This window comes from Bos grunniens, chromosome 29 (genome assembly GCF_055505025.1).
Source record: "Bos grunniens cultivar Pamir isolate PY7600 chromosome 29, Bosgru_T2T1.0, whole genome shotgun sequence".
NCBI classification, from domain to species: Eukaryota; Metazoa; Chordata; class Mammalia; order Artiodactyla; family Bovidae; genus Bos; species Bos grunniens.
This window is the reverse complement of record NC_141193.1, coordinates 6,115,246-6,140,064: the sequence shown is the minus strand read 5'-3', so window position 1 is coordinate 6,140,064 and position 24,819 is coordinate 6,115,246. Positions and strand designations below refer to the sequence as shown.

At 55.4% G+C, this 24,819-nt stretch overlaps 1 protein-coding gene across 2 annotated transcripts; it reads left to right on the top strand.

Annotated features, from left to right (window-relative positions):
- Window positions 1-700: 700 nt before the first annotated feature.
- On the top strand, window positions 701-23,468 carry SYT12 (synaptotagmin 12). Of its 2 annotated transcripts, none has more exons than XM_086385632.1 (8): window positions 701-983; window positions 7,401-7,457; window positions 12,113-12,306; window positions 13,992-14,384; window positions 17,129-17,344; window positions 18,497-18,617; window positions 19,679-19,812; window positions 21,115-23,468. In XM_086385632.1, the coding sequence occupies exons 2-8, from the start codon at window positions 7,424-7,426 to the stop codon at window positions 21,286-21,288; spliced, it is 1,266 nt and encodes a 421-aa protein (XP_086241758.1). In that variant the 5' UTR covers window positions 701-983; window positions 7,401-7,423; the 3' UTR covers window positions 21,289-23,468. The 2 variants fall into 2 exon arrangements, with proteins under 2 accessions (XP_086241758.1, XP_086241757.1); XM_086385631.1 differs by lacking the exon at window positions 701-983 and adding an exon at window positions 2,699-2,836 and having other exon boundaries at window positions 21,115-21,405.
- Window positions 23,469-24,819: the final 1,351 nt, after the last annotated feature.

Here is a 24,819-nt window from a genome sequence, read left to right as displayed (position 1 = left end):
CCCCCTGTTCCCGGAAGATGGAAGATCGCCCACACCTGGCACTGTGCCTAGCATCCAGCGGGGGCGTCCTAAATATCTCCTGAATGATTCATTCATTCCTTTGGAAAGAAAGCACAGACCCCTAAGTGGTATGTCCTAAGAGTATGGACTTTGAAGTCACATCCACCTAGGTTCAAATCTTAGCTGACTCTTGGCTCTGTGACCTTGGGAAGGTCATCTCACCTCTCTGAGGCTGTTTCTTTCTGCTAAAAAAGGGGAAAAAGAGAGAGAGAGAGAGGAATGACCACGACCCCATTAGGTCATTGTGAGGAGTGAGATGACGTTTTACCATTCAGAGAAGGGGCCACCTGCAGCTTCCTGTTTTCTGACCGGTACTTAGGAGGCGCACAGTATCAAGTCCTATTTACATAAAAAGAAACTGAGGCCCTAGAAAGGGAACAGGATAACTGGGGGTGCGGCCGCTCGGGCTAGAACCGGGGCCTGTGGACTCGGAGCCCAGTGCTCCCGGAGCTCACGGTCAGCACATCCCCAGCCCCCACTCCGACTCATCCTGGGCCTGGGAGCGCGGGGCTGGTCTCGGCCTCGCACGACCCCTGGGATCCGGGGAGCGCTTGGGGATCTTCGGCTCAGACCCCGGAAGCGCCGCGCAGCTCCCGGGAGCGGAGAGAGCGCTCGGGGTTGTCACTTTAAATTAAAGAGAGAGCGGGCGGGCGAGCGCCAGGGAGCGCGCGACGGGCTCCTGGGAGCGTGCCCGGACTGCGGCGCAGTTCCCGACTGCCGCCCCGGCCCGGCCGAGCCCCCGGCCCGCGCCGCGCTCCTCCCAGGCGGGCGCGGGGCGACACTGCAGGGGTGGCTCCGCCGGCGACCGCCGGGCTTGGCGCCGGTGCGTGCGCGCTGCGGGAGGCCGGCGGGAGCCGGGAGCCCGGAGCCCGGAGCCCGAGCCTGAACCCGAACCGGAGCGGCGGCCCCTCCGCAGAGCCCGGGTGAGTACGCGCCCCGAGCGCGGATGAACGCAGTGCCCCCTCGCAGCGCCGGGGACCCCCCGGGCTCCGCGCGCCCCGGTCATCTGCACACTTGCGCGGATCGCACACCCGCGCCGCGCTTGCACACACACGGCCGGCACAGCGCACGCCGGGCGCCCTTCCCCGGCCCGGCCACTCCGCGCACTGCGCATCGCCTCGCGCCCCGCACGCCCGCCCCGCGTGTGCACACACGCGGCTCTCTCGGCCATTTACACGCCTCCCCGGCGCCCGCGCTGCACGCACACCTCTCACGCTCCCAGCGCCTTGCCTGCCCCCGCTGCCCCGGCCCCGCCTCGCACCTCCTTCCCAGCTCCAGGGTCACCCCCCCCAACACTTCGGTCCCCAAATATCCTGGGGGTCCCCGCAGCATAGGTGCTGGGTTTTCAGGAAATGCCCCATGTCGCACCCCATTGCCAGGAGGCCCCCGGGGAACCAAGAGGATCCTCGGCCTCTGTCTGCTATCACCAGCCTGGGTGAGGAGCTGTCCAGGGTCTCTCTGCCAACCTTTGATGCCATTGCATTTTGGGAGAGGAAGCCTGCCAGTCTCGAGGTCCTGGGGCTGTAGATTTGGGCTGAAGGTGGGGGCGAGCTGGGGCCAAACAGGGGTACCTGGAGCCAGGCCTGTGGGTGGAGGATCCCTTAGCCAGCCATCCTAGTGACCCCTCTTCCATGGGCTGCAGAGGGACTGGGTGCCCCCCCCCCTCAGCCAATGAGGCTACCCTCCCCACAAAGCACCTGGCAAGCCTGTACCCTGGAATGTGCACCTCTTCCCGAAGCTAGGGAGTGGGTAACAGGTTGGACAGCCGCAGCAGCAGCAGCTATGCCTCTTACTGGAAGTAGGGAAACTGAGGCTCAGAGAGGGCATGAGACTCACCAAAAGAAACACAGCCAGTCTGGAGAAGGGTCAAGACCCAAGTCCCCGGCCTCCCCATCCTGAAATCTGAAGCCTTCCCCAAGCAACTTGGGGAGAGTGGGGTCTCCCAGCCTGGGGTTCCAGCTTGGACCCTGCTTCTCGTCAGCGCTCGTGACGACGGGCAAGTAGCGTCCTGCCCTTCAGTGCTCTTACCAGTGCCTTGGGCAGAGGAGCAGCCCTCTCAGAGGGCAGCAGGGAGGGTGTGCTGAAATAACACCTGGTGAGCCCTTGGTACAGAACTCAGCACACAAATGTGCCCAGGAAATGCCAGCTCCCACCACCCTCTCCTGTTTGTACTGTGGTTTTGTGGGCTTTAGGGAGGGGACGGTGGCAGGATATGGTTATTCCAGAAAGTGGGAGGGAGCCCCTGAAAAGAATCTCAAGCCTGGAGCTCCTAAAGAGGCTCCCAGTCTTAGAGATTGAGGGCTCCCCTGTCCCCACCCCCTGATCCTTCCCATTGCCTGCTGGCTTCCGGGTGAAGGGAGCCAAAAGCTTGCTAGCTCAGGGCACTGAGCAAGGACATGGGGTGAGGGGGAGCCCCTCCCCTGCCAGAGTCACCAAATTCCTGGAAAGCCACATCTTGATAAGCCCAGGAGGGGTCCTCAACTAGTGGTCAGATTCCAGTAAGTCTCGTGGTAGGTCTTCCCACCCATCTCCACCCCTGAAAGGCCTGCTTAGGAGGTGGCATGGTGGCCAGGAGCCCAGGCCCAGATCCATCGCACCTTGGAGTCAGTCCCAGTGTTGCTACTCATAGGCTGAGTGACTCCAGCCTGGCTTCCTCATCTGTCAAAGGGAGATCCGTTTACCCATTCAGTGGTCAGGTTTATATCACTTGCATACGACGAGCCAGGCACCATGGGAGGCAGTTAGCATGGACTATGTCTGATTCTTACAGCAAAAGGTAGGTGTTGCTGGGTAGGTATAATTAAGACTGCATTTGAACTTAGAGGGGTTTTCAGTGAGCAAGCTCCCTGCAATTTAGGTTTTGGAGAGTTGGGGCCAGAATGAATGGATGGAGTGACGAAGGGTGTCAGAAGGAGGTTCAAATGAGGGTTTGGAATGGCTCTGACCCACCCCCGCTGTGCCCCATTTCCTGCGTGTCAGAACTCAGGGCAGCTCTAGTCACGGGCTGCCCTGGCCTCGGGTGTGCCGTGTCAGCATCTTGTTCCAAGCTGGAGCCGCAGCCCCTCTGCCTGACAAACCTCCAGGCTGCCAGCAGGAGTCTGCTGAGGTTGTCGTAGTGGGTGGGATGGGGTCAGAGGGTCTTGGGAGTGGTAAGTAAAGCCACTAAGAAGGGCGCTGGCTGCAGAGCCAGCTTTGGCTCGGTCTCAGCTCTCTGCTTACTGGTTGGTGACCTTGGGCAGAGTCACTGACCTTCTCTGAGCCTCACTTTCATCCTCTGTGGAGTGGGAATGAGGACAGGCTCTGCTCCCTAGGGGTTTTGAGCAAGGCCATGGGGAGGGCATCTTTGAAGTCCATACGGGGCTGTGGCTACTAATAGACAAGGTGCTGGACGGCATGGCAGGCACAGCTCCATCCCTCTTGGCTGTGCAGCTTTGGGCAAGTCACTTAACCTTTCTGAACCTTCCCTAACTCATCCAAAAGCCTGCTTACCACGCTCATGAACTGAGATGCTTCCAGGGGCCAGCAGGTTCTGGAAGTGAATGCGAGGGTAGAAGATGCCAGGTCCAAAGAGCAGATGCCCCATCTGAAGGGCGCAGCCTACTCAGCTCCGGCTCTGGCTCTGGGGTGGGGGAGGCTGAGACCCATTATTCCTAAATCTAACTTTTAAAGGGAAGCTGAAAATCTATTTTCTTGTAAACAAACCCATTTTTCAATGGGAACTCTCCCCAGTGTTTGAATGCTGCCAACTCACTTTGAGACAAACATACCCCATCTGCAGGCTGGCAGTGCTGCCCACACGATTCCACTGCTCAAAGTAGGGGGCTTGGGGGCCTTTTGGACCCTGGTGGCTCAGATGGTAAAGAATCTGCCTGCAGTGCAGGAGACCCGGGTTCAATCCCCTGAGGAAAGGAAAGGCTACCCAGGCCAGTATTCTTACCTGGAGAATGCCATGGACAGAGGAGCCTGGTGGGCTACAGTCCACGAGGTCGCAAAGAGTCGGACGCAACTGAGCAACTAACACTTTCACTTTCACTGGACGATTTACAGGCTAATAATCACAGCAGCTAAGGTTTGCCAGACCCCACCTCACTTCCTTCTCCTTCCTCCCTCTTGACACCCTGATAAGGCAGTCATAAACCCCATTTTATAGATGGGACAACTGAGGCTCAGGGCTAGTGAGGGGGAAAATCTGGGGTTCAAAGCTTTCTCAGGCTGCCCTCCTCCCAAGAACCTCAGCCTCTCTGTTTCCTCTCCTCCCTCCTCTCAGGCAGAGGTGCTTTGGCCTCCGCCCCTTCACAGGGGTTCTGTGTGTGACCTTCTGGCCTGGCTGAGCCTAGAGTCATTGGTGCCTTCAGTGAATGCACAGCTCCCGGGGTGTTGTGATTAGGGGAGGGGGAAGGGTGGGCCATGTGGGAGCCTCAGAAAGACTTCTTCTTGACAGTCAGACGCCCAATATGGCAGATACAGGGTTCTGTCCCCAACTATAGGAACTTGCCACTAAGATGTCCTCAGCTCACTCTAATATGCTGCTGGCATGGGCTGTCCCAGTGCAGGAAGTCAGCTTGGGCCAGGTAAGCGGGAACTAAAGCCGATAATATGATCAGATTCCCAGCAAGACAGAGGCAGGCCGGGACATGAGTGTTCATATTAACATGTGTGTTTCAACATACCCAGAACCCCTTCTGCCAGGAATTAGGGCGTGTACCTAATTCTTGTGTACCTCGGGCGTGTACACAGTGCCGGGTTTGGCCGGCAGGTTCTCAGACACCTTTTGAAAGAATATGCCCCCTGCAGCAAGGCACAGGGGTTAGGGAGCAAGTGCGGAACAGAATGGCCTGCACTGAACAGTTTCCTAGCTGTGTTGCCTAGGCAAATGACTTCACTTCCCTACCTCAGGGCTCTCTTCTGCAAACCAGAGATAATAATAGTACTTACCTCAAGGGGTTGTTAGAGGATTAAATGAGGTAATGTATATGCAAAGTGCTTACCGCTTGAGTATAAGAAGTACTTGGCAAGGTCCTTATCACCATCTCCAGCCCAGGTTCCAGGAATGAGCTTCCACTTGAACTGGCATGGGTGAAGCCCTTCCTGGTTACTATGGCCCTCCCATCACCATGACAACTTACATCTCACCATGGGAGTAGGGACATCGTCAGGGAACTGGGAGGGACCAAGGAGCTGTCTGTGGACCTGGGCAGGCTTCGCCCCAGAGCCCTATCCTCCCCGACTTCTCTAGGCCTCCTGCCCTGGGACCCATTGCACTTCTACATGTGCTGGAATACCCTGTCTGGATCAAGGCACCCCGCTTCTTGACTTCAAAGCTACAAATTGGGGAGAACCCTAGGATTCTAGAAAATGCTCACTCCCTGATTGGACCCCAGTCCCAATGGGAGCCCACAGCATCCTTGAGGAGTTGTAAACAGGTTACCACCCAGGAGCTTTTACTTTCTACTGAATGGTGTTTAGATTTTTTGTGAATTGTTTGCAACATTTAAAAATCAAGAAACTGCACGTTAAACAAATACCATTATCTGGCTTTTCAGAAGATCTAGCCAGGCTAGATTGGCTTTCCTGTGGGAACAGAAAAGCAGCTGCCCTTGGGTAGACAGACACTCTGAAGGTCTGACCACCCACCTCATCCGCACCCCCCGACCCGCAGGCACCCCAACTCACCTGCTTGTAACCACCTCTCAGAACCCCAAAGGAACGCAGAGGGTGGAAACTATCCTGTCCTCCGTGTCCCTTGAGCTGAGATCCTTACAGATCACCCCAGCCTTCCTTTACCAAACCCCCACCCCATTTAGAACCTGTCTGCGAGCCAGTTTACTTGTTAGCAAACACAGTAATAAAACCATGATCAGTCGCCTGGCTTCAGGTAATGGGTTGTATGAGCTTCTAGACCTTTCTAGAATAACTTAATCAAACCTTCAGTGGTTCGTAAAACTTGAGAGTAAAGGATGGGGAGGAAACTGTCCTAAGCAGAGAAAGGACTGATAACAGAATATTGCAGAAATGTAGTATTTCCGGTTCAATTTAAACAAAAGCATTTGAACTCAGTCCTGGGGAACACCTGAGGGGGCCGCTGTAATGAGTAACCAAGTCGCTGATGGTCAGCCTGTTGTTGGTAGGATGGAAATGAAATAGGGTTGCCAGATTTAGCAAATACAAATATGGGATGTTGGTGGCTTTTGAGTTTCAGATAAATAGGGAATTTTTTTTTTTTTTTTTAGTATAAGCATGTCCCATGCACTATTTAGACATACTTTTACCAACAATCAATCAGAAATTGACATGTCCCTGGGCATCTTACATTTTTTGCGTCTGGCAGCCCTGAAATGGAGAAGAGGGTGGTAGAAGATGAGATGGTTGGAGAGCATCACCGATTCAATGGACATGAACTTGGGCAAACTCCAAGAGATAGTGAGGGACAGGGAAGCCTGGTGTGCTGCAGTCCATGGGATCGCAGAGTCAGACACAACTTAGCGACTGAACAACAAGAACTCTGAAATGAGGTTTCAGAGTGCTTGAAAAGTGCTTTAAACACTACTTTTTTTTTTTTTTTTTTTAAGGTACATTTTCTATGCTATTTGTTAGAGACATCCTTGGAAGTCCAGTGGTTTGTTAGGACTCCACATTTTCACTGAGGAGGGCCCAGGTTCCGTCCATGGTCTGGAAACTAAGATCTGAAAAGCCACACGGAGTGGCCAAAAAGAAATAAAATGCTATTTTAAAAAGCTGCTACTTTTAAATGATACAAATGAACTTATTTACAAAAGAGAAACAGACTCATAGACTTTGCTGCTGCTAAGTCACTTCAGTTGTGTCCGACTCTGTGCAACCCCAGAGACAGCAGCCCACCAGGCTCCCCCATCCGTGGGATTCTCCAGGCAAGAGTACTGGAGTGGGTTGCCATTGCTGAGAAGGAGCTTATTGTTGCCAGGGGGTGGAAGGATCGGGGGAAGGGATAGTTAGGGAGTTTGGGATGGGCATGTACACACTGCTGTATTTTAAATGGATAACAAACAAGGTCTTACTGTATAGCACATGGAACTCTGCTCAGTGTGATGTGGCAGCCTGGATAGGACAGAGGTTTGGGGGAGAATGGATCCATGTACATGTATGGCTGAGTCCCCTCATTGTTCACCTGCATCTATTACAACATTGTTTGCTCATCAGCTATACCCCAATACAAAATAAAAGTTGAAAATAAATAAAAGCCCACTACATTTGCCCAGGCCCCCTCCACCTGAGTGTGAGCACTGGATGCTGGGCATGTGTGGCGTGGCGGGGGGGTGGTGACCCTCTGAAGCCCCCTCCACTGACTCTCTTCTCCCTTCCAGTCTCACCCCCGGCGGCAGGCGGCATGGCCGTGGACGTGGCAGAGTATCACTTGAGCGGTGAGTCCCAGCGGCCAGTGAGCCATCTCACAGGACCCTCCCGCCAGGCCAGGGGTAGGGGTGTCAGTGGGACCCCAGTAACAGCCCCGTTCTACTGACAAGGATAGTCAGAGAGTTGCCCGAGGTCACACAGCCCTGGGGGCTCAGATGGTAAAGAATCTGCCCACCATGTGGGAGACCTGGGTTCGATCCCTGAGTCGGGAAGATGCCCTGGAGAAGGGAAAGGGCCACCCACTCCAATATTCTTGCCTGGAGAATTCCATGGATGGAGGGGCCTAACAGGCTACAGTCGATGGGGTTGCAAAGAGTCAGACACGACAGAGCAACTGACACTATCGCTTTCACACTGGATTGGGACCAGTCTGAGGTCTCTTCTGTCTGTTCCAGTCGCTTGCCTTCCTGTGGAAGGACTTGAGGGCATCCCCCAGGAGGCCCCTGTCCTGCTGCTCCCTAAGGTTGAGCCTGCCGTGTGGAACCCACTGCCCTAGGGCCGTTTCTGGAGCCAAATGCAGGGAAAACCAGGAAGGCTGATATTAGATGCATAGGATACTGAACTCAGTGGTCGTCCAGTCTAGTCTGCTGTCGAGCAAAGGCAGCTCCCTTGGGAACAGCCTCAAGACACCAGACGCACTCAGGCTGATGGCGGATGGTGTCACAGCGGAAATGCACTCGCCATATTTTCTCCTTCTGTTCCCCTGCCCGTTTACAGATGGGAGAAGGGAGGCTAAGGAAAGGGACAGTGACCAAGTAACAGACCCAGGACATGGACCCAGGTCTCCCAGGCCACAGCTCCCTATCCCTCCACCTCCTTCCCTAGCTCAGCCCCTAGCTCAGTCCCCAGCCAGCCCAGGGCAGAGCTGAAGGGCAGACCACCTCTCCCAACTCCCAGCCAGGAATTTTCACTTTCCACCTGCAGGCTCACAGGCCTTGGCCCAGGCCCTGGAGTGGCCTTCGGTGAGTGATGAAACCTCTCTGAGCCTCTACTTACTCATCTGTAAACTGGGGGTGATGCTGCCAGCCTCTGTGAGCTAACATGTGTGAAGTGCCCAACTGTGCAAACACAGCTCTCGCCCCACATGCTGTGCCTTCACCTGGAGCGCTCGCTGCTTCTGCCTGGCTGAGTGCTCAAGACCCGTATGAGATTACGAGCACAGAGCTGGAGCCAGGTTGTCTATCTCTCAGCTTCCCAGTCTGTAAAATAGGGATAATAATAGAACCATCCTCTCAGGGTTGTTCTGAGGACTCAGTGGTTTAATATACAGAAAGTATTTGGAACAGAGCCTGGCAAAGTGAGGGAACAATTATTCCTAAGGCTGCTTCTCTTCATTCCTGGTCTCAGCTCAGACCTCACTTCACCAGGGGAATTCTTCCCATACGGTCCTGGTACGCAATAAAATTAATAAATAAATGAGCATTAACTGTCATAGTTTCATGTCAGCTTCCTGGGGATTTGTCTGTCCTGCCCTCCATTTGTGCCAACCAGGGTGCTGGCTTCAGGCCCTCAGCCCCCGGGATCCTCACTCTCAGGGGAGCCTGGTGATGCTTAGCCCCCTTGCCGTGTCCACTGCCTGTGTGGACTGTGTCCGCCCCCTGCCAGCACCCAGGCCCCAGTGAGCCTGCTGGGCTGCCTGTGCGTCTGCGTGGGAGACCCGCCCCCCGCTACCCACCCCAACACACACACACACCCCTCACCCTCCAGTCACCAGGTCCGGCCCCTTCCCTTCCCCCATTCACTGGACTCCCTGAGAGCCTGGCCTGCTCTGGGCCCTCCGTAGCTCCTTGTTGTGGTTTTATTTATCCCACAAATTGCATTCTCACAACAGAAGTCAGGAGCACACAGGCTTGCTCGCTGTCTCTCCATCTGCGTTTCTTCTGCCTCTTCTGTCCTCTCTCTGGTCTGCCCAGCCCTTGCCTACACGCTGTGTGATTTTTACATCAAAATCATGTGGTTATACCGTGTCGGGGATTGATTTTTTTTTCTTCTCTTAACAATGCCTGAGACAGTTCTCTGCATTGCCACGGCGATGTCCTGATGACCTCAATTGTCATTCTCAAAGCCCACTGACAGTCCCTCCTGAGACAGCGCCACCGGCCCCCACTGGCCCCCTCGGTCAGACCTTGGGGCTGTTTTCAGATTTCTGCTGTTATAAATACAGACTCGCTGACTCACTGCAGACAGGAAACTTGTTGAGATTTTTCCCTTAGAATAACCATGCCCCCACCCCCAAGGGGGACCACCGGATGCACCAGATGGTGGGTGATTTTGGTGTCATGCCCTCTTTCTGGATGAGGAGACAGGAGCCAGGGAGGCGAGGTGGCCTCCGGGAGCCGAGGCACCTACACCAGACTCTCCATTTCTCACCCCAGTGGCCTTGAGCCCAGAAATATTAATAGATGTGTTCTTTAGCTTCTGTTAGCCTCAGTTCCCCTCTAGAGACTTCCCAGGTGGCTCAGATGGTAAAGAATCAGACCGCAGTGCAGGAGACCTGGGTTCAATCCCTGGGTCAGGAAGATCCCCAAAGTGGAGGAAGGGACCCTGTAGGGTGCTGAGAGCTGGATAAATGCCAGGGCTGAAGGCTGGGCCCTGCCCTTCTCTGGAGTGAGTGTTGTAAATTCTGGTGGAGCTGGCTGGGTTCAGCACAGCGAGGGTGGGCTGGGGCCTCCCAGCGCTGCATGATTCCGCCCCAAACGCCCCCTTCCCTCACTGTTAACCCGGTGCTCTGAACTCTCTGAGCTTTGCACACGGGCCTCCTGCCCAACCAGGGATCGAACCCCGGCACCCTGCATTGAGAGCGGAGAGGCTTAGCCACTGGAGCACCAGGGAAGTCCCTTGGCTGCACACTCCTTGCTGCTCCTGCATGTCCCAGCTTGGGCGTCCCTCTTTGCAAAACCCTCCTGGGCTGTTCTCATCATGACACCCAGCACTGTCCTGTATGGATTTGCCCACCCCGGGGACTGTGACCCACTTAAGGGACTGAGCCTGGGGCTCCAGGGGGTGCTCGCACATAGTAAGTGCTCAACAGCTGTGTGATGAGAAACCTCCACTCCTGAAACACCCTCCTCACGTCTCTGCACCCTGCTGCTGGGGACCTGTGCGGGCAGAGGCCGGGTGGGCAATGGTTACCCATGCTTGCTCTGGAGTCTGGCTGCCAGAACTGGAGTCCCAGCATCACCCCTTCCTGGTTCTGTGACCTTGGGCAAGTTCTTGTGTGCCTGGGTGTCCCCAGTTGAATCCAGTGTAGAGGCAACACTGAGAATGCTTTAGAGGATTGTGTTTGCCAACAGTTCAGTCTTTTGCAAAATGAACCTTACTATCTCGTTGACTTCTCTGGGGGATTGAAGAGCCAGGTTTCCCAGTAGAGTGACTTAACATTTATGGTTCTGCCATGGGCCAAGCACTGTGCTAGGTGAGGACCTGCCCAGCACAGCTGAGGGGGTGGTTAATTACCATTTGGGGACAGTGAGGCTCAGATAAGGAAAGTTATTGACTCACCAGTGCACAAAAAGCATCTGAGCATCTAGATTTGTCCCCGAGCCCTGCACAGCGTACAGCCACCTCTCACTTCTGGCTGGAGTGTTTGTATTTGTATGTTGTTTGTTTTCCAGTAATAGTTTTATGGAGATGAAACTCACATGCCGTACACTCACTCACTTAAAAGGTACAGTTCAGTGGGCTGTAGTCTATTGTGCAAGCATGAGCACAATCAATTTTTAGAATATATTCATCACCCCAAAAAGAATCCCCATACTCCACACCCCCCACCGTCCCCCACCAGCCCCTGACACTAATTTACTCTCTGTCTGTAGAGATTTCCCTATTTTGGACATTTCATAGAAATAGAATCATACAACATAGGTCTTTTGGGACTAGCTCCCTTCACTCAGCATGTTTTCAAGGTTCATCCATGTTGTAGCATGTATCAGTACTTCATTCCTGTTTATTGATGAATAATATTCCACTGTAAGAAGGTACTACATTTTATTTTTCCATTCATCGACTGATAGACATTGGGTTCTTCTTGATGAAGGTTGAGGCATAAAGGGGAATCATTTCTTTTTCTCCCCCAAGCCCCCTTCCGCTTCCCCCCAGATCCCAAAACTCTGCTTTGATTATCCAGAAGCAGCAGTCCTCTGAAGGTTGAGAGAACTCAGAGAGGCAAGAACAACCCTATCCGTGTAAAGCCTAAGGAATATTTAACTATTGTTCGCAGCTCTTCACCTGCTCTAACCAAGTGTCGCTCCTGCTAGAAACATGTTTTTGTGGAGAGTGGCCAAAAGCAGGAATTAGAAAGTGTATATCTCGTTCAACACTGGACCCCCAGCAGCCAGCACGAAACCTGAATAAATAAATATTTATTCAGGGACTTTCCTGGTGGTTAAGACTTCACCTGCAGGGGTTCAGGTTCAATCCCTGACTGGGGAGCAAAGATCCTACATGCCTCAAAGCCAAAAAACCAAACCATAAAACAGAAGTAACATCATAACAAATTCAATAAAGACTAAATATATATATATATATATATATATATATATATATATATATATTCAATGAATAAGCAAGTCGGTGCTGAACTGGGGACTCCCTGGTGGGGATGTATAATGATTGAGAGGCCCCAAGGCCCATTAATGAGAGACTACTCTGCTCTTGCCTTCAGTCATCAAGAGCCCCCCTGACTGGGAGGTGGGTGTCTACGCCGCTGGGGCACTGGCTCTGCTGGGAATTGCAGCCGTGAGCCTGTGGAAGCTCTGGACGTCGGGGAGCTTCCCCAGCCCCTCCCCGTTCCCAAACTATGACTACAGATACCTTCAGCAGAAGTATGGCGAGACCTACGCGGAGGCCAGGCAGAAGGTGAGGCTTCTGTGCTCGTGGGTGCACAGCCCCCGCCCCCGCCTCCACCATCCACTCTCAGGATTGACCTCACTCCCTCCCCAACTCGCTGCTGGTTAATTTCCTCCTGTGACAGGGTCCTTTGTCCTCCTCCACATCTCCAACAGAGCCCAGCTAGGTAATCAATGAATACTTGGTGAATGAATGAATGCTTTCCATTTAAAACACCCCTGGGAATTCCCTTGTGGGCCAGGGGTTAGGAGTTTGTGCCTTCACTCCCCCGGCCTGCGTGCCTGCGTAAACTGGGTAATCTGGGATCCCGCAAGTGATGCGGTGTGGCCAAATTTTAAAAGCAAAGCAAAAAACCCCCAAACAAATCCTCCCCACCATCCTGTGAAAAATACAGGAAAATAAAAACAAGAAAAACCTCCCCAAAAGCCGCAACCCAGAGGCAGGCTACTGTGAATTATTTTCCAATATTTTAAATCTAGGCCCCGCCCCAATCTTTTTTCCATGCATAGTTTTTATACAATGGATGTCATTTCCCCGTAGAATTTAACACCCTACTCTTTTCATCTCACTTAAAGTTGAAGCACTTTCTCATATTGTTGATCAAAAACATCATTTTAATGACTGCATAAGATTCTTTTTTATGTATGTGCCATGATTTACTAAATGCCACCATAAATAATACAGTAAGTGGTTTATATGTAAAACTTTGTCTTCGTGTGGAATTATGTACTTTGAAAAGATGCCCAGATGTGAAATTACTGTATCAGGGAGTGTAAACATTTTTAGGGCTCTCTACATATTGCTAAACATTTCATCACTTGACACTTGGCAGAGGATTTTGCTAACATCATGGAGAGTTCCAGAAAGCACAGCCAGAACCTGTTACCAGACAAGGGCCCCTCATGCTTCACTCATTTGAGGTTTTGGAAGGAATGTTCTCTTACTCTGTTGGGAGGACTGTAAATTGGCACAACTTTTTCAAAGAGCGTTTTGGAAACATGTGTCAAAAGCTGTCAAAGGGACTGTGTCCTTTAAGTTGAGATTTTAAGAAAGCTATTCAGTGCTTCCTGGTTTACGTCTGTGAAACACAAGATAAATGTCCAGCAGTAGGGGAATAGTAACATAAACTATGGCTACCCACTTAACAGCAAATTAATGGAGCCATTAAAAAATACGGTAACGAGGACCACCACCAAGGGACATACTTACTGTACACAAGCTTTTGTTTTCTCAAATCCCAAGATCAATTTAGAGAAAAGAAAAATTTGTCTATTAGAGTTAGTGTTATCCAGCATGAAAGCTTTCTCTTATGGTGGACTTTTTCTCAGCTTCCTTGGAGGCTGCTCCATTGTCTGTTGAGTGTCTGTGTCTAGTTTTCTTCTCCATTCCCCTCTGCTGGACACTTAGATTGCTAATTATTTTTCCTTTTCATACACATCATCTCAGTGAACATCTTTATTAATGAAATTCAGTTCATATAATAAATAAACATTTTGAGAAAAGGCTCTCTTGTATCTTGGATAGAGAGAGAAAACTAAGTAACATGAAATAATATTAAAGAAGGATGTTTCTAAGGCATGCCCCGTTTTTGCAAAAGGAGAGCTAGGAGGTGTCTTGCGTGAATGGGACTAACCACATGTCTTCAAGACCAAGCCTATTGCCCCCCGATGCTCCCATGCCCGTTCTCGCCCTAGAGAGTGCCGGCCTGGAACGCGCAGCGCGCCAGCTCTAGGGGGCCCCCCAGTCGCAAAGGCAGCCTCAGCATCGAGGACACCTTTGAAAGCATCAGCGAGCTGGGGCCCCTGGAGCTGATGGGCCGGGAGCTGGACCTGGCCCCCTACGGCACCCTCCGGAAATCCCAGTCGGCCGACTCCCTGAACTCCGTCTCCTCCGTGAGCAACAACTTCGGGCAGGACTTCACGCTGGGCCAGGTGGAGGTGAGCATGGACTACGACGCCGCCTCCCACACCCTCCACGTGGCTGTGCTGCAAGGCAAGGACCTCCTGGAGCGGGAGGAAGCCAGCTTCGAGTCTTGTTTCATGCGAGTCAGCCTGCTGCCGGACGAGCAGATCGTGGGCATTTCCCGGGTGAGTGGAGGCTTGGGGGCGGGGCAAAGGGTGGGGGCGGGGCTGGGTGTGCCCCCGGGCTCGCAGGAGTCGGGCCCAGGCTGGCAGGGCTGCTGGTCCAGGCAGGATCTGAGGAGGGCGCTAGAGAGTTTGGACGCTGATCCCAGAGTGGAAGGTGCTGGCTATAGGGAGGACAGACCGGAGAGTCTGGGGCCTCCAGCAAACCTACCACAGGAATCCAGTGTAATTGTCCATTTGTCAATTGTGTCAGCTTCAGGTCCTGGCAGGGAAGGGATGACAGGTTCATGCTGGCTCATTTGGGGAGGGTTTGGTAACAGGACTGTTATAAAGCTGTGGTGGTATGTAGGGCGACCCCGGATGGCGTGGTACCCTGGTCCGAGGGGATGGGGGCAGGGGAAGTTACCCAGAGACCACTGTGTGCCGAGGGCCATCTGGATAAGGACTATGTCCTTTGGTTAAGGGGCGTGGCCAACTCGTAGCCATCCTGCCGAGAAGGACTGGGGGAATAAGCACCCTGACCTCCCTCCAGCTTCTGTTTTCCCTCCAGTGACCCCTCCTGGCCAACCCCAAGGGAGCCTGCCGATGTAGCCCTGGGAGGTCAGCTCCTGGGGCTGAAAGCAGTGGGGGGGAGGGTGCAGAGTAAGCTGGAAAGGGCACGAAGAGGGGCCCAGCAACCTGCTCCAGGCTTCCGCTCCAGATGGCACCCTGCCTTGTCAAGAGAGAGCGAGGTCTACACGAGCCGCCATACTGCCTGGCACCAGCGGACAAGGTCAGCCCAGCACGGCCTCTGACCACAGCAGGAGTCTGAGGTCCAGGGCCCAGTGTCCAGTCCTGCTTCCTGTGCTCAGCGGTGAAGACTGTCGTTCCCCTCCTGTCCCACCCTGCCCCCTCACTCCAGCAGGGTCTAGAACCAACGTAGGGCTGAGAAGGGGAGGCCGGCTTCAAAGAGGCAGTCCAGGGGATGGTTAGGAGCAGCGCCCTGGAGCCTGACTGCCTAGGTTCAAATCCTGCTTCTCTGCTTCCTTGAAGTGTGACTTGGAGTGAGTCACTTCAACACTCTGTGACTCAGTTTCCCCATCTGTCAGATGGGCATCATCATGTTTGAGGAAGGAATGCATTAATATCTGCAAAGTCCTGGGACTTCCCTGGTGGTCCAGCAGCTACGATTGTGCTCCCAAAGCAGGGGCCTGGGTTTGACAGCAGGGAACTAGATCCCACACGCTGCAACTAAGACCCAGCACAGCCAAATATATACAGTGCTTAGTCATGTCCGACTCTTTTCGACCCCATGGACTATAGCCTGCCAGGCTCCTCTGTCCATGGGATTTTCCAAGCAAGAATACTGGAGTGGGTTGTCATTTCCTTCCTTGGTCAGCTCTCCATGGATTGTCTGTCAGGACCGTGAAGTGTTTCTCTTGAGCCCAGAGCCATGCTGCCTGTGGCCTCAGCTGCCTGGAGGACCCTGGGTGGTTCTGGGTCCATCCCTTGAGGGGACAGGTTGACAGCTGCCGCCACAGCCTGATGTGCACTGAGAACCTAGTCCACAGCACCCGGCCCATCTGCATCCCTCTCATTAGCCCCAGGGATGGGGGATGGATTGAGGGCATCTTACAGATGAGGAAACTGAGGCTCATGGAAGTCCTTTGCCCACGAGAACCCCAGCAAGTGAGCTGGAGATCCAGAACTCGACCCCAGAGTTCTCCATCTACATTCCCATAGAGTACATGGGTGATCAGGGAGCCTGCACTCCTATGGGCAGGGGACAATCAAGAGGCTGGTTTGGCCAGAGGAAGGAATTTAGGGCTGAAGATCATGGAGAGCCTGAATGCCAGGGTCAGGATCAGGAGGTGGGCTTTGTCTGACTGGGGAGGAGCCCTTGATGCTTGAGCAGGTGACCGGGTCAAGGATGTAGCTCCCAGGGTGGTGTAAGAGCCTATCCTCAGCCCAGAGCGTGACCAGAGAGTGTGGCTTAGGACACTTGGAGGTGCCGACAGGTTTATTCCCAGAAATGCAGGCGCCTTAGCACCCCAGCCCAGCCAATCCCAGTGAATAGAGGAGCAGCTCCCCGGCTTCAGGCGAGGTACCAGGGATGACAGCTCCTCTCTTAAAATATCGCCAGGCAGTGACTAAGGCAGCCCCCCACGGAGTGGGGAGCAGGGCCTGCTCATGCACCTGCCCGGGGGACTTCCCACGGCTTCCTGGGAGGAGGCCAGTGGCGCCCACCAGGCAGGACTAGGCTTAGAAACAGAGTCTTCCCAGCCTGGCCTCATCATTCCATCCATCCATCTGCCCCATGACATTCAGACCATCCTGGGCCAGGCCCCATGGGGGCTGGACATCTAAGGCTCTCAGCTTCACAGTTATCCCTCCTCACTGTATGCCTGGCCCCAGGGCTGGACTTGAACATGTGCCAAAAAGATGGCCATCTCAGCTGGCACTTGGCAAGGGTTCTGTGGAGCCATGGGCACTGAGGAGGGGAATTAGTTGGGGTCAGCTTGTCAAGCTTTGAATGCAAGCCCACGAGATGCCCACCTCTGAGAGGAAGACAGGGGGCTTTTATATCATCAGGGCTGAGCCACCAAAGAAAGGATTGACAATGAGGTGTGGGGTCAACAGAGCCTGATGGTAGCCCAGGTCTCCGGACTCCCCCATCCAGTGCTCTCTCCCTACCATGGCCCCTCTGGCATCTTCTGCCGCCTCTTCCCCAGCATCAGACCTCCTTCCACCACCCTTCCTCTCTGCAGATCCAGAGGAATGCCTACTCCATCTTCTTCGATGAGAAGTTCTCCATCCCGTTGGACCCCGCAGCCCTGGAGGAGAAGAGCCTGCGGTTTTCGGTGTTTGGCATCGATGAAGATGAGAGGAATGTGAGCACGGGGGTGGTGGAGCTGAAGCTGTCTGTCCTCGACCTCCCGCTACAGCCCTTCAGCGGCTGGCTCTACCTGCAGGACCAGAACAAGGTTGGTCTGCCCACCTGCATGTGCCAGGATGGCCTCACGGGTGTATACTTTAGATGAGGGAATCCACTGTCCTCAAAACAGCCTGAGTGCCAGCATCTTTAGGAGATTAGGTCAGTTGGTAAAGAATCTGCCTGCAACACAGGAGACCCCAGTTCAATTCCTAGGTCAGGAAGATCCGCTGGAGAAGGTTACCCACTCCAGTATTCTTGGGCTTCCCTTGTGGCTCAGCTGGTAAAGAATTTGCCTGCAGTGCGGGAGACCTGGATTCGATCCCTGGGTTGGGAAGATCCCCTGCAGAAGGGAAAGGCTACCCACTCCAGTATTCTGGCTGAGAGAATTCCATGGACTATAGTCCATGGGATCGGAAAGAGTTGGACACGACTGAGAGACTTTCACTTTTAGGAGATTAGAGAAAGAGAGCAACATTCAAAGAAACTCAGGTTACTGCGTGCAAATGAATGGCTCCCTGACCACTGCTTACAGCTCTTCTGCTGCTCCTACCACCAAACCTTAAGAAGCTCTACTCGTGTAGAGGTTCTGTTTGGGAAGTAGCTCTCTGGCCCTCCAGTGAGTTATTTCAGACGCAGGCCAAGCTGAAGTTCAACTTCCTAAGTGTAGTAGTGCTTGGTGAGCATCACTGTTATTCAAGCAAGTGAATGTGATAGCGTTCGTCGCTCAGTTTTTGCGACCCCATCGACTGTAGCCCGCCAGGCTCCTCTGTCCATGAAATTCTCCAGACAAGAATACTGGTGTGGGTTGCCACTCCCTTCTCCAGGGGGTCTTCCTGACCCACGGATCGAACCCAGGCCTCCTGCCTTGCAGGCAGATTCTTTACCATCTGAGCCAATATTGAAGCAAAGGATCTGCTCATTCCAGTCCACTGGGACCCTCTAAGCGCTACCACCACAGAATGATTTCTTCGGTCTGGAATGAGGGAATGCGTTTGTTGCTACATTTGACAGGCAACCTCTGGTCCTCCTTCCAAGGCCGGACCACACCCTGTGGGAGGTGGGGAGGGTGCCATGCAGTAGGGGAGGGGTCCCTCTCTCAATCCCACCAGCTTGGTGCCCTGGGGTAAAGAGCCCCAAGAGCAGCAACTTCTCAATGGAGAAGGAAGGGCGGAAGCCCTCTGAGCCACACACTCGTCCTCAGGCTGCTGACGCTGTGGGCGAGATCCTGTTGTCCCTCAGCTACCTCCCAACAGCCGAGCGCCTTACCGTGGTCGTGGTGAAAGCCAAGAATCTCATCTGGGCCAACGACAAGACCACGGCAGGTAAGGCCCCGCTGGCTGCCTGGCTCCTCCTCTGTGTGGCAGGTGGGAGCTGCACCCTAGCTGCTAAGCCCTGGGCACCTGGGGGCATCAGCAGGTGTAGGGCCCAGCGCCAGGCTCACCATCTCTGGCCTAGGCTGGGCTCAGGAGCTCTGCATGGTGGGAAGATTAATCTAGCTGAGGAAACATGGGACCCATGGACGGGGACAGGGAGCTCCTGGGGGAGGGATGTGACTCTGAGAGCAGGAGGCTGGGGCACTGGTTGTGAAACCACAGTGGGCAATCCCAGAGGCTGGACTGCATCCCAGATCCCAAACGGGGACCAGGGCCACTGAGTCGGTGTGGGTATCAGGCGGGGCCTGACGTCTCTAGGGGCTGCAGGAGCCTGACTGGGAGCCTGGGGGACCCTTGGTCCCGGCAGGTGTAGCAAGGACACCCAGTGGGTGGTAAGTGACAAGCAGATAGCGACTCGTTATTCCAGAGCCGCACGTCCTTGAGTCAGGCTCCACTGATTGGGCGCCGGGTGACTCAGAGCTGACGTTTGCGTTTGGGCCATTTATAGAGTGAAAAATGATGGCTCTGAGGAGCTCCCCCAGCATCATGCGAGGGGAGCGTGCACATGGGCTGGGATGCAGGCTGCCAGAGTCCAAAGCTCAGCTCCTCTCTTGACGTGCGTGTGAGCCTCAGTTTTCTCATCTGTAAAATAGGAAAGAAATCAAGGACTGATGGCAGAACTTCAGGAGAGAATGGTGATGGTGAAGGTTTGGGGGGACTCCCCTGGTGGTCCAGCAGCTACTATTCTGAATTCCCAATCCAGGCGGTCTAGGTTCGATCCCTGGTCAGGGAACTAGGTCCTACATGTCGCAACTCAGAGTTCACAGGCCACAAAGAAAATTGAAGATCGTGCCTGCTGCAACTAAGATCTGGCACAGCCAAAGAGCTTTGTTTAAAAAAAAAATGGTGAATGCTTGGGGAGTTTGGAACCAGTGCATTGCCGTGAATGGGCAGGTCTATGCCAAGTGAGTGTGCCACTGGCCCTCACCCCACCCCCTCCCTACCCACAGATCCCTTTGTCAAGGTGTACCTGCTGCAGGATGGGAGGAAGATGAGCAAAAAGAAGACAGCTGTGAAGAGGGACGACCCTAACCCAGTGTTCAATGAAGCCATGATCTTCTCTGTGCCAGCCATTGTGCTCCAGGTGAGGGGGGATAGCACAGGGGAGGGGCCCTCCACTCCCTCCAGCCTCGATCCTCAGGCCTCTTGCAGGCGGTGATGGTTGGCCCTAAGTCATCCCCTTTCTAGTCGAGCAGCATGTACTGAGCACCCGCTAGGTACCTGCCCTCTGGTGGGTGCCGGGGATACGGGCACAGCTTCCTGGGAGCTCACAGCGGATAAGCAGGGAAGTCCCCAGACAGTGCCAGCCCACAAGGAACACCCAGACCTTGGCAGTCAGGCTCGGCTTGGCAGGTGGGGATAGCTAAGCTGAGATCTGGGGGAAGACAGTTCCCAGGGAGCCCTAGGGATGAGCCAGGGCTGGGCCAAGGCCCGGAGGTCAGGCCCCCAGTCTCCTGAGGTTCTGCCTACCGAGGCCTGGCTGACCTCCCCAGAGGCCCTTGGCCTTCAGAAGGCAATATTCTCCAGGGAGACCCCCTTCCCAGCACAGATATCCCAGACCAAGGGTGGGAGGACTGCAGAGGATGTGGCCTGGGCCATGCTGGTAAGCTGGCTTGCCTGCCGCAGAGGACGGGGAGCTCATCACCTTCTCTTACTCTTTCCTTCCATCCGTCTTTTTTTGTGCCTTAAGCCCAAACCTGCCCCTTGGCCCTGGGGCTATACAGAAATCCCCTGGTCTCCCTTCCTGGGACACTGTCTGAATTTGAAAACCCAGAACTCTGCCTCACTCTGGGTGTTTCAAATCCAGGCAGACATCTCAGTGTCCCTGGCTGGTCCTCCCCTCCACTCTCCTGGGGCAGGCCACCCCTCTGCCCCCTGCTTCCCCTGGGAGGTCATCCTGACACTTCTCCTGCTTCACAGCCTCTTGGAGCGGGCTGACTCTTGGGACAAAGCGGGGTGAGGGGGTGCTGAGGGCTGGGGGAGAGGAAGGAGAGAAGTCCGGCTGGGTTCCAGTCTCAGCTTCACTACTTTGATCTCAAGCAACTTCTTTCCTCCCTTCCTAAATTATGAGTCCAACATATTATCTCAGGCACAACATCAGACATCCATAACGCTCTGACTGTACACTTTTAACTCGTTTTGTTCCTGGAACGGATAGGAACTATGATTACCACCGTTTTAGAGATGGGGAAACTGAGGTAGAAAGAGCCCAAGTCATTACCCAAGGTCACCCACCAAGCAGGCATTGGGGCGGGGCTGTGGGGTCAGACAGGTCAGAGGTGAAGATTCAGGGGAGCCGTGCCTGGCACCTGGCTGGGGTCTGGGGGCCATGGGGGACCTCTGGCATCGCCCCTGGTCCCCAACACCCATGTCACTTCCTCCCCAGGACCTGTCTCTCCGTGTGACGGTGGCTGAGAGCGGCAGTGACGGCCGTGGGGACAACGTGGGCCATGTCATCATCGGGCCGTCAGCCAGTGGCATGGGCACCACCCACTGGAACCAGATGCTGGCCACGCTGCGCAGGCCCGTGTCCATGTGGCACCCCGTCCGGCGAAACTAACAGCCAGGCAGGGCCAGGGCGGGCACTGGAGACCGGCACGAGCCGAGCTCTGACACCCTTCTCTGTCATCCGGCTGGAACTATGAACGCTGGGGTCCCTGGTGGAGTCCCCGTGAGCCATCATGATCCCTCTGTGCAGGCTGCGGTGGAGGAACTGGCCTGGCTGGATGTCAGGGGACCCAGGGCTGTCTCCCACTGAGGACCGGCTGTGGCTGGGCAGGGACCCTGGGAGCACAGCCAGGCATCGGCCTCCTGTGCTCCCATTTTCAGATCCCCAGCAGGTCTGTCCCTCGGCCTGCAGGGGCCTTGGCCTCTCAGAGCTCCCCACACCCCACCCCTGCTGGGAAGCCATGCACAGGGACCCTGTGAGTCTTGGGGGCCAGATGCTGTGCGAGGCACAGGCTGGGGTGACGTGAACGAGATCCCCCTGCCCCGGTGATCTGCTCGGTGCAGATGGCGGCCCTGCCACCAGGACCTGTGGAGGGCTCAGAGGGACCGGGGGGAGTGGGGGGCAACATGGGAGCTGCACTGGGAGGGGCAGGGAGAGAGCTGAGTCCCGGGCCACAGCCCAGCCTTGGCCTAGCTGGGTAGGATTGTGACCGCGCCACAAACGCAGTCCTCCACCTGCTGCCGTGGACACAAGGGCCTCTCTCTGGGCAGGAGGAGGGACCGAGGGACCAGGCCAAGCGGTGGCCCGCAGGCCACCTGGCACAGCGCCTCCAGCCTCATCCTCTGTGAAATCTAATCCCTATAACCATAACCCTCATAAGGCCCAGGGATCCAAAGAGGCCCAGCCCCAGCCCAGGCCAGCCCAGGGCCAGGGGACATGCAGCTGGCCAGCCCCTGCAGCCTGGGACACCCTCCACTCTTTTCAACCCAGATCTGTGTTTCAGATCAGATCAGATCAGTCGCTCAGTCGTGTCTGACTCTTTGCAACCCAAGATCTGTGTCTAGCCCCACACAAATCAGGCACCGGCTCCACCATGTTGGTTGGCGTCCCTCCAGGCCAGGCCCTGTGGGGAAAAGAGACGCCTCGGCTGAGAGGGGCTGGGGGGCAATGGGGTGGACAAAATACAGACTGCTGGGGGCCTGGGCGAGGCCTCTGTGGGCACAGGTTCCTGGGAGGACGAGGTGGAGTCCCCGGGGCGGGACCTTGGAGAAGGGGTGGCAGGAGCGGTGGTCGGGGAGGACGTTGAAGGGGGTCAGGATGGAGTGGGGGGACAGGTTTGAAGCCCAGGGAAGGAAGGAGGTGGCTCTGGAGCCCAGTTCAAACCATCAGAACACCAGATGTCCAAGGCTGAGCTCCAGAAGCAGACCCTGAGATTCTCAGGCAAGGGGTTGACAGGGGGAGAGCCATCAGGAGAAACATTTAAGGCCAGGACGGAGCTCTGGGGCAAGAGAAGAGGCCGGCAGGCTGTGGCTTCAGGGGAGCCCAGCTTCAGCCCTGTGGGGAGGGGGTGCTCTGCTGTGTGGATGGCACCCCAGGGGGCTCCAGCCTGGATGCCAGGGTGGGGCTGTTACAGGCTCACAGGAGTCTTTAGCTCCTACCCTACCCTACCCTAGCTGGAGGGGAGGCGTGCCTTCCAGGCGTCACCAAGGCAGCCCCAGAGAAGCAGGCGGGGGGGTGCGCCTCTTGCCCTGAGGGGTGGGGAGGGGCCCCCAGGCCACAGGGATGGAGGGGGAGGAAACATGCCCCCGGGCCCACCCTCGGGTGAGAGGTGGGTTCTCCGGCTGGCTGCCTCTGGAGACCCAGGCTCACCCAAGTAGGTTGAGGGGCCCCCAGTGAGGCTGGGGGGCCCCGGGGTGGTCACAGGACTGGAGGCCAGTCAGTGTCTCTCCCCACCTGACACGGCTGTGGCCCAGCCCTGGGGCCAGGCCGTCCACTGGGTGGAGGTCTGCGTGCCCCAGGCCAGCCCAGGGCCTGGGGACACGCAGCTGGCCAGCCCCTGCAGCCTGGGAGACCCTCCATTATTCAACCCAGTGGCTCTGCCTTGCAGGCCGTGTCATGTACCCCCCCTTCTGGACCCCCTCCGCCCCTCCCCTAACTGCATGAAATGCTGACTCTGCACCTGGATGGGCGTGGTGGGGACCAAGTATGTTGACTGGAATGATTCTAGAACCAAAATAAAGCTGGGGCAGGAAGGAGGGGGCTGCCAGGGAGCCCCGCTCGCCCCAAATCACCTTTGTCTCCGGAAATCAGGCACTCAGGCCTCCGTGAGGGTTGCTGAAAGCACGCCTTCCCCTGCTGCTTGGACGCCAGAGGAGCAGGAGGCTCCCCCATGGGGAGGTCATCCCAAGGACCAATGCCCTCAGGCTGTCAGGGCGGCTCTGAGAAGGGGCCCTGAGCCCCCCTGGCCGGGAGAATGGCCGTCAGGAGTCTCAAGGAAGGCCACTCAGGAGTGTCGCTAAGCTGTCTCAGCAAGATCAAGGCAAGAGGGCACAAGTCCCTCAGGGCAAGAGGGACAAGTCACTCCACTCGTGTCTGACTCTTTGCGACCCCATGGACTGTAGCCTGCCAAGCTCCTCTGTCCATGGGATTCTCCAGACAAGGATTCTGGAGTGGGTTGCCATTTTCTTCTCCACAGGATCTTCCTGACCCAGGAATCAAGCTTACATCTCTTATGTCTCCTGCACTGGCCGGCGAGTTCTTCTTTACCACCAGCACCACCTGGCAAGAGAAATAAGGCCAAAAAAAGGTGGATAAGACCCAAAGAGCCTTCCTGGTAGTAGAAACAGCATGTGGAAAAGGGCAGGAGTGGAAAAACCTTGGTCAACTTATCAGCCTTGCTAGAGCAAACTCAGGGAGAATGGGGAGAAGGGAACCAGAGCAAGGGCTTGGAGGGGAGATGGGCCAGGTGCATTCAGTGAGCGCCGGTGCCCGGCCTGCAACCCTGCAGACTTAAGAGGCAGGGACTGTTGTCTGCTTCTTCTTCTTCTTTTTTTTTTTGCAGATGTGGAAACTGAAACTCAGAGAGGTTAGGTAACTAGCCCAAGGTCACACAGCCAGAGCATCTCAGAGCTGGGGTTCGAGCTCAAGCTCTCTGGCTCTTGAACTTAGGACTCAACTACTAAACCACACTGCCTCCTTCCCCAGCTTCTCAAGGGCGGGGTTGAGGGGCAGCAGAGACGCCCCTCCGGATCCCAGGCTGCTCTGGTTTCCCCCTCTCCTGTCCTGGAAGATCACAGCAAGCATGGGAGAAGGAGAATCTGGGCCAGGGAGCAGAAGGGGGGCACTGGGGGAGGGTTCCCAGGAGGCCTGCCCACCTCAGGGCCTAAGTGAAGAGCTTCTGTAGAATTCCTGCCCCCCACCCCCCCACGCCCAGTAGACAGTGGTAACAGGCCCTGCAGGAGCTCAGAAAGAGTGAAATCAGGGAAGACTTCCTGGAGGAGACGGCAGAGTGGGAAGGACTGAGCGCGTGGAGGAGGGAGAGAGCCTCAAGGCAGGGAAACCACCTGCGCAGGTGTCTGGGGAGCCAGACGGCCAGCTGGGGCTGGAAAGGCCAGGTGGGGCTGAGCTGGGGAGGCTTCCTGT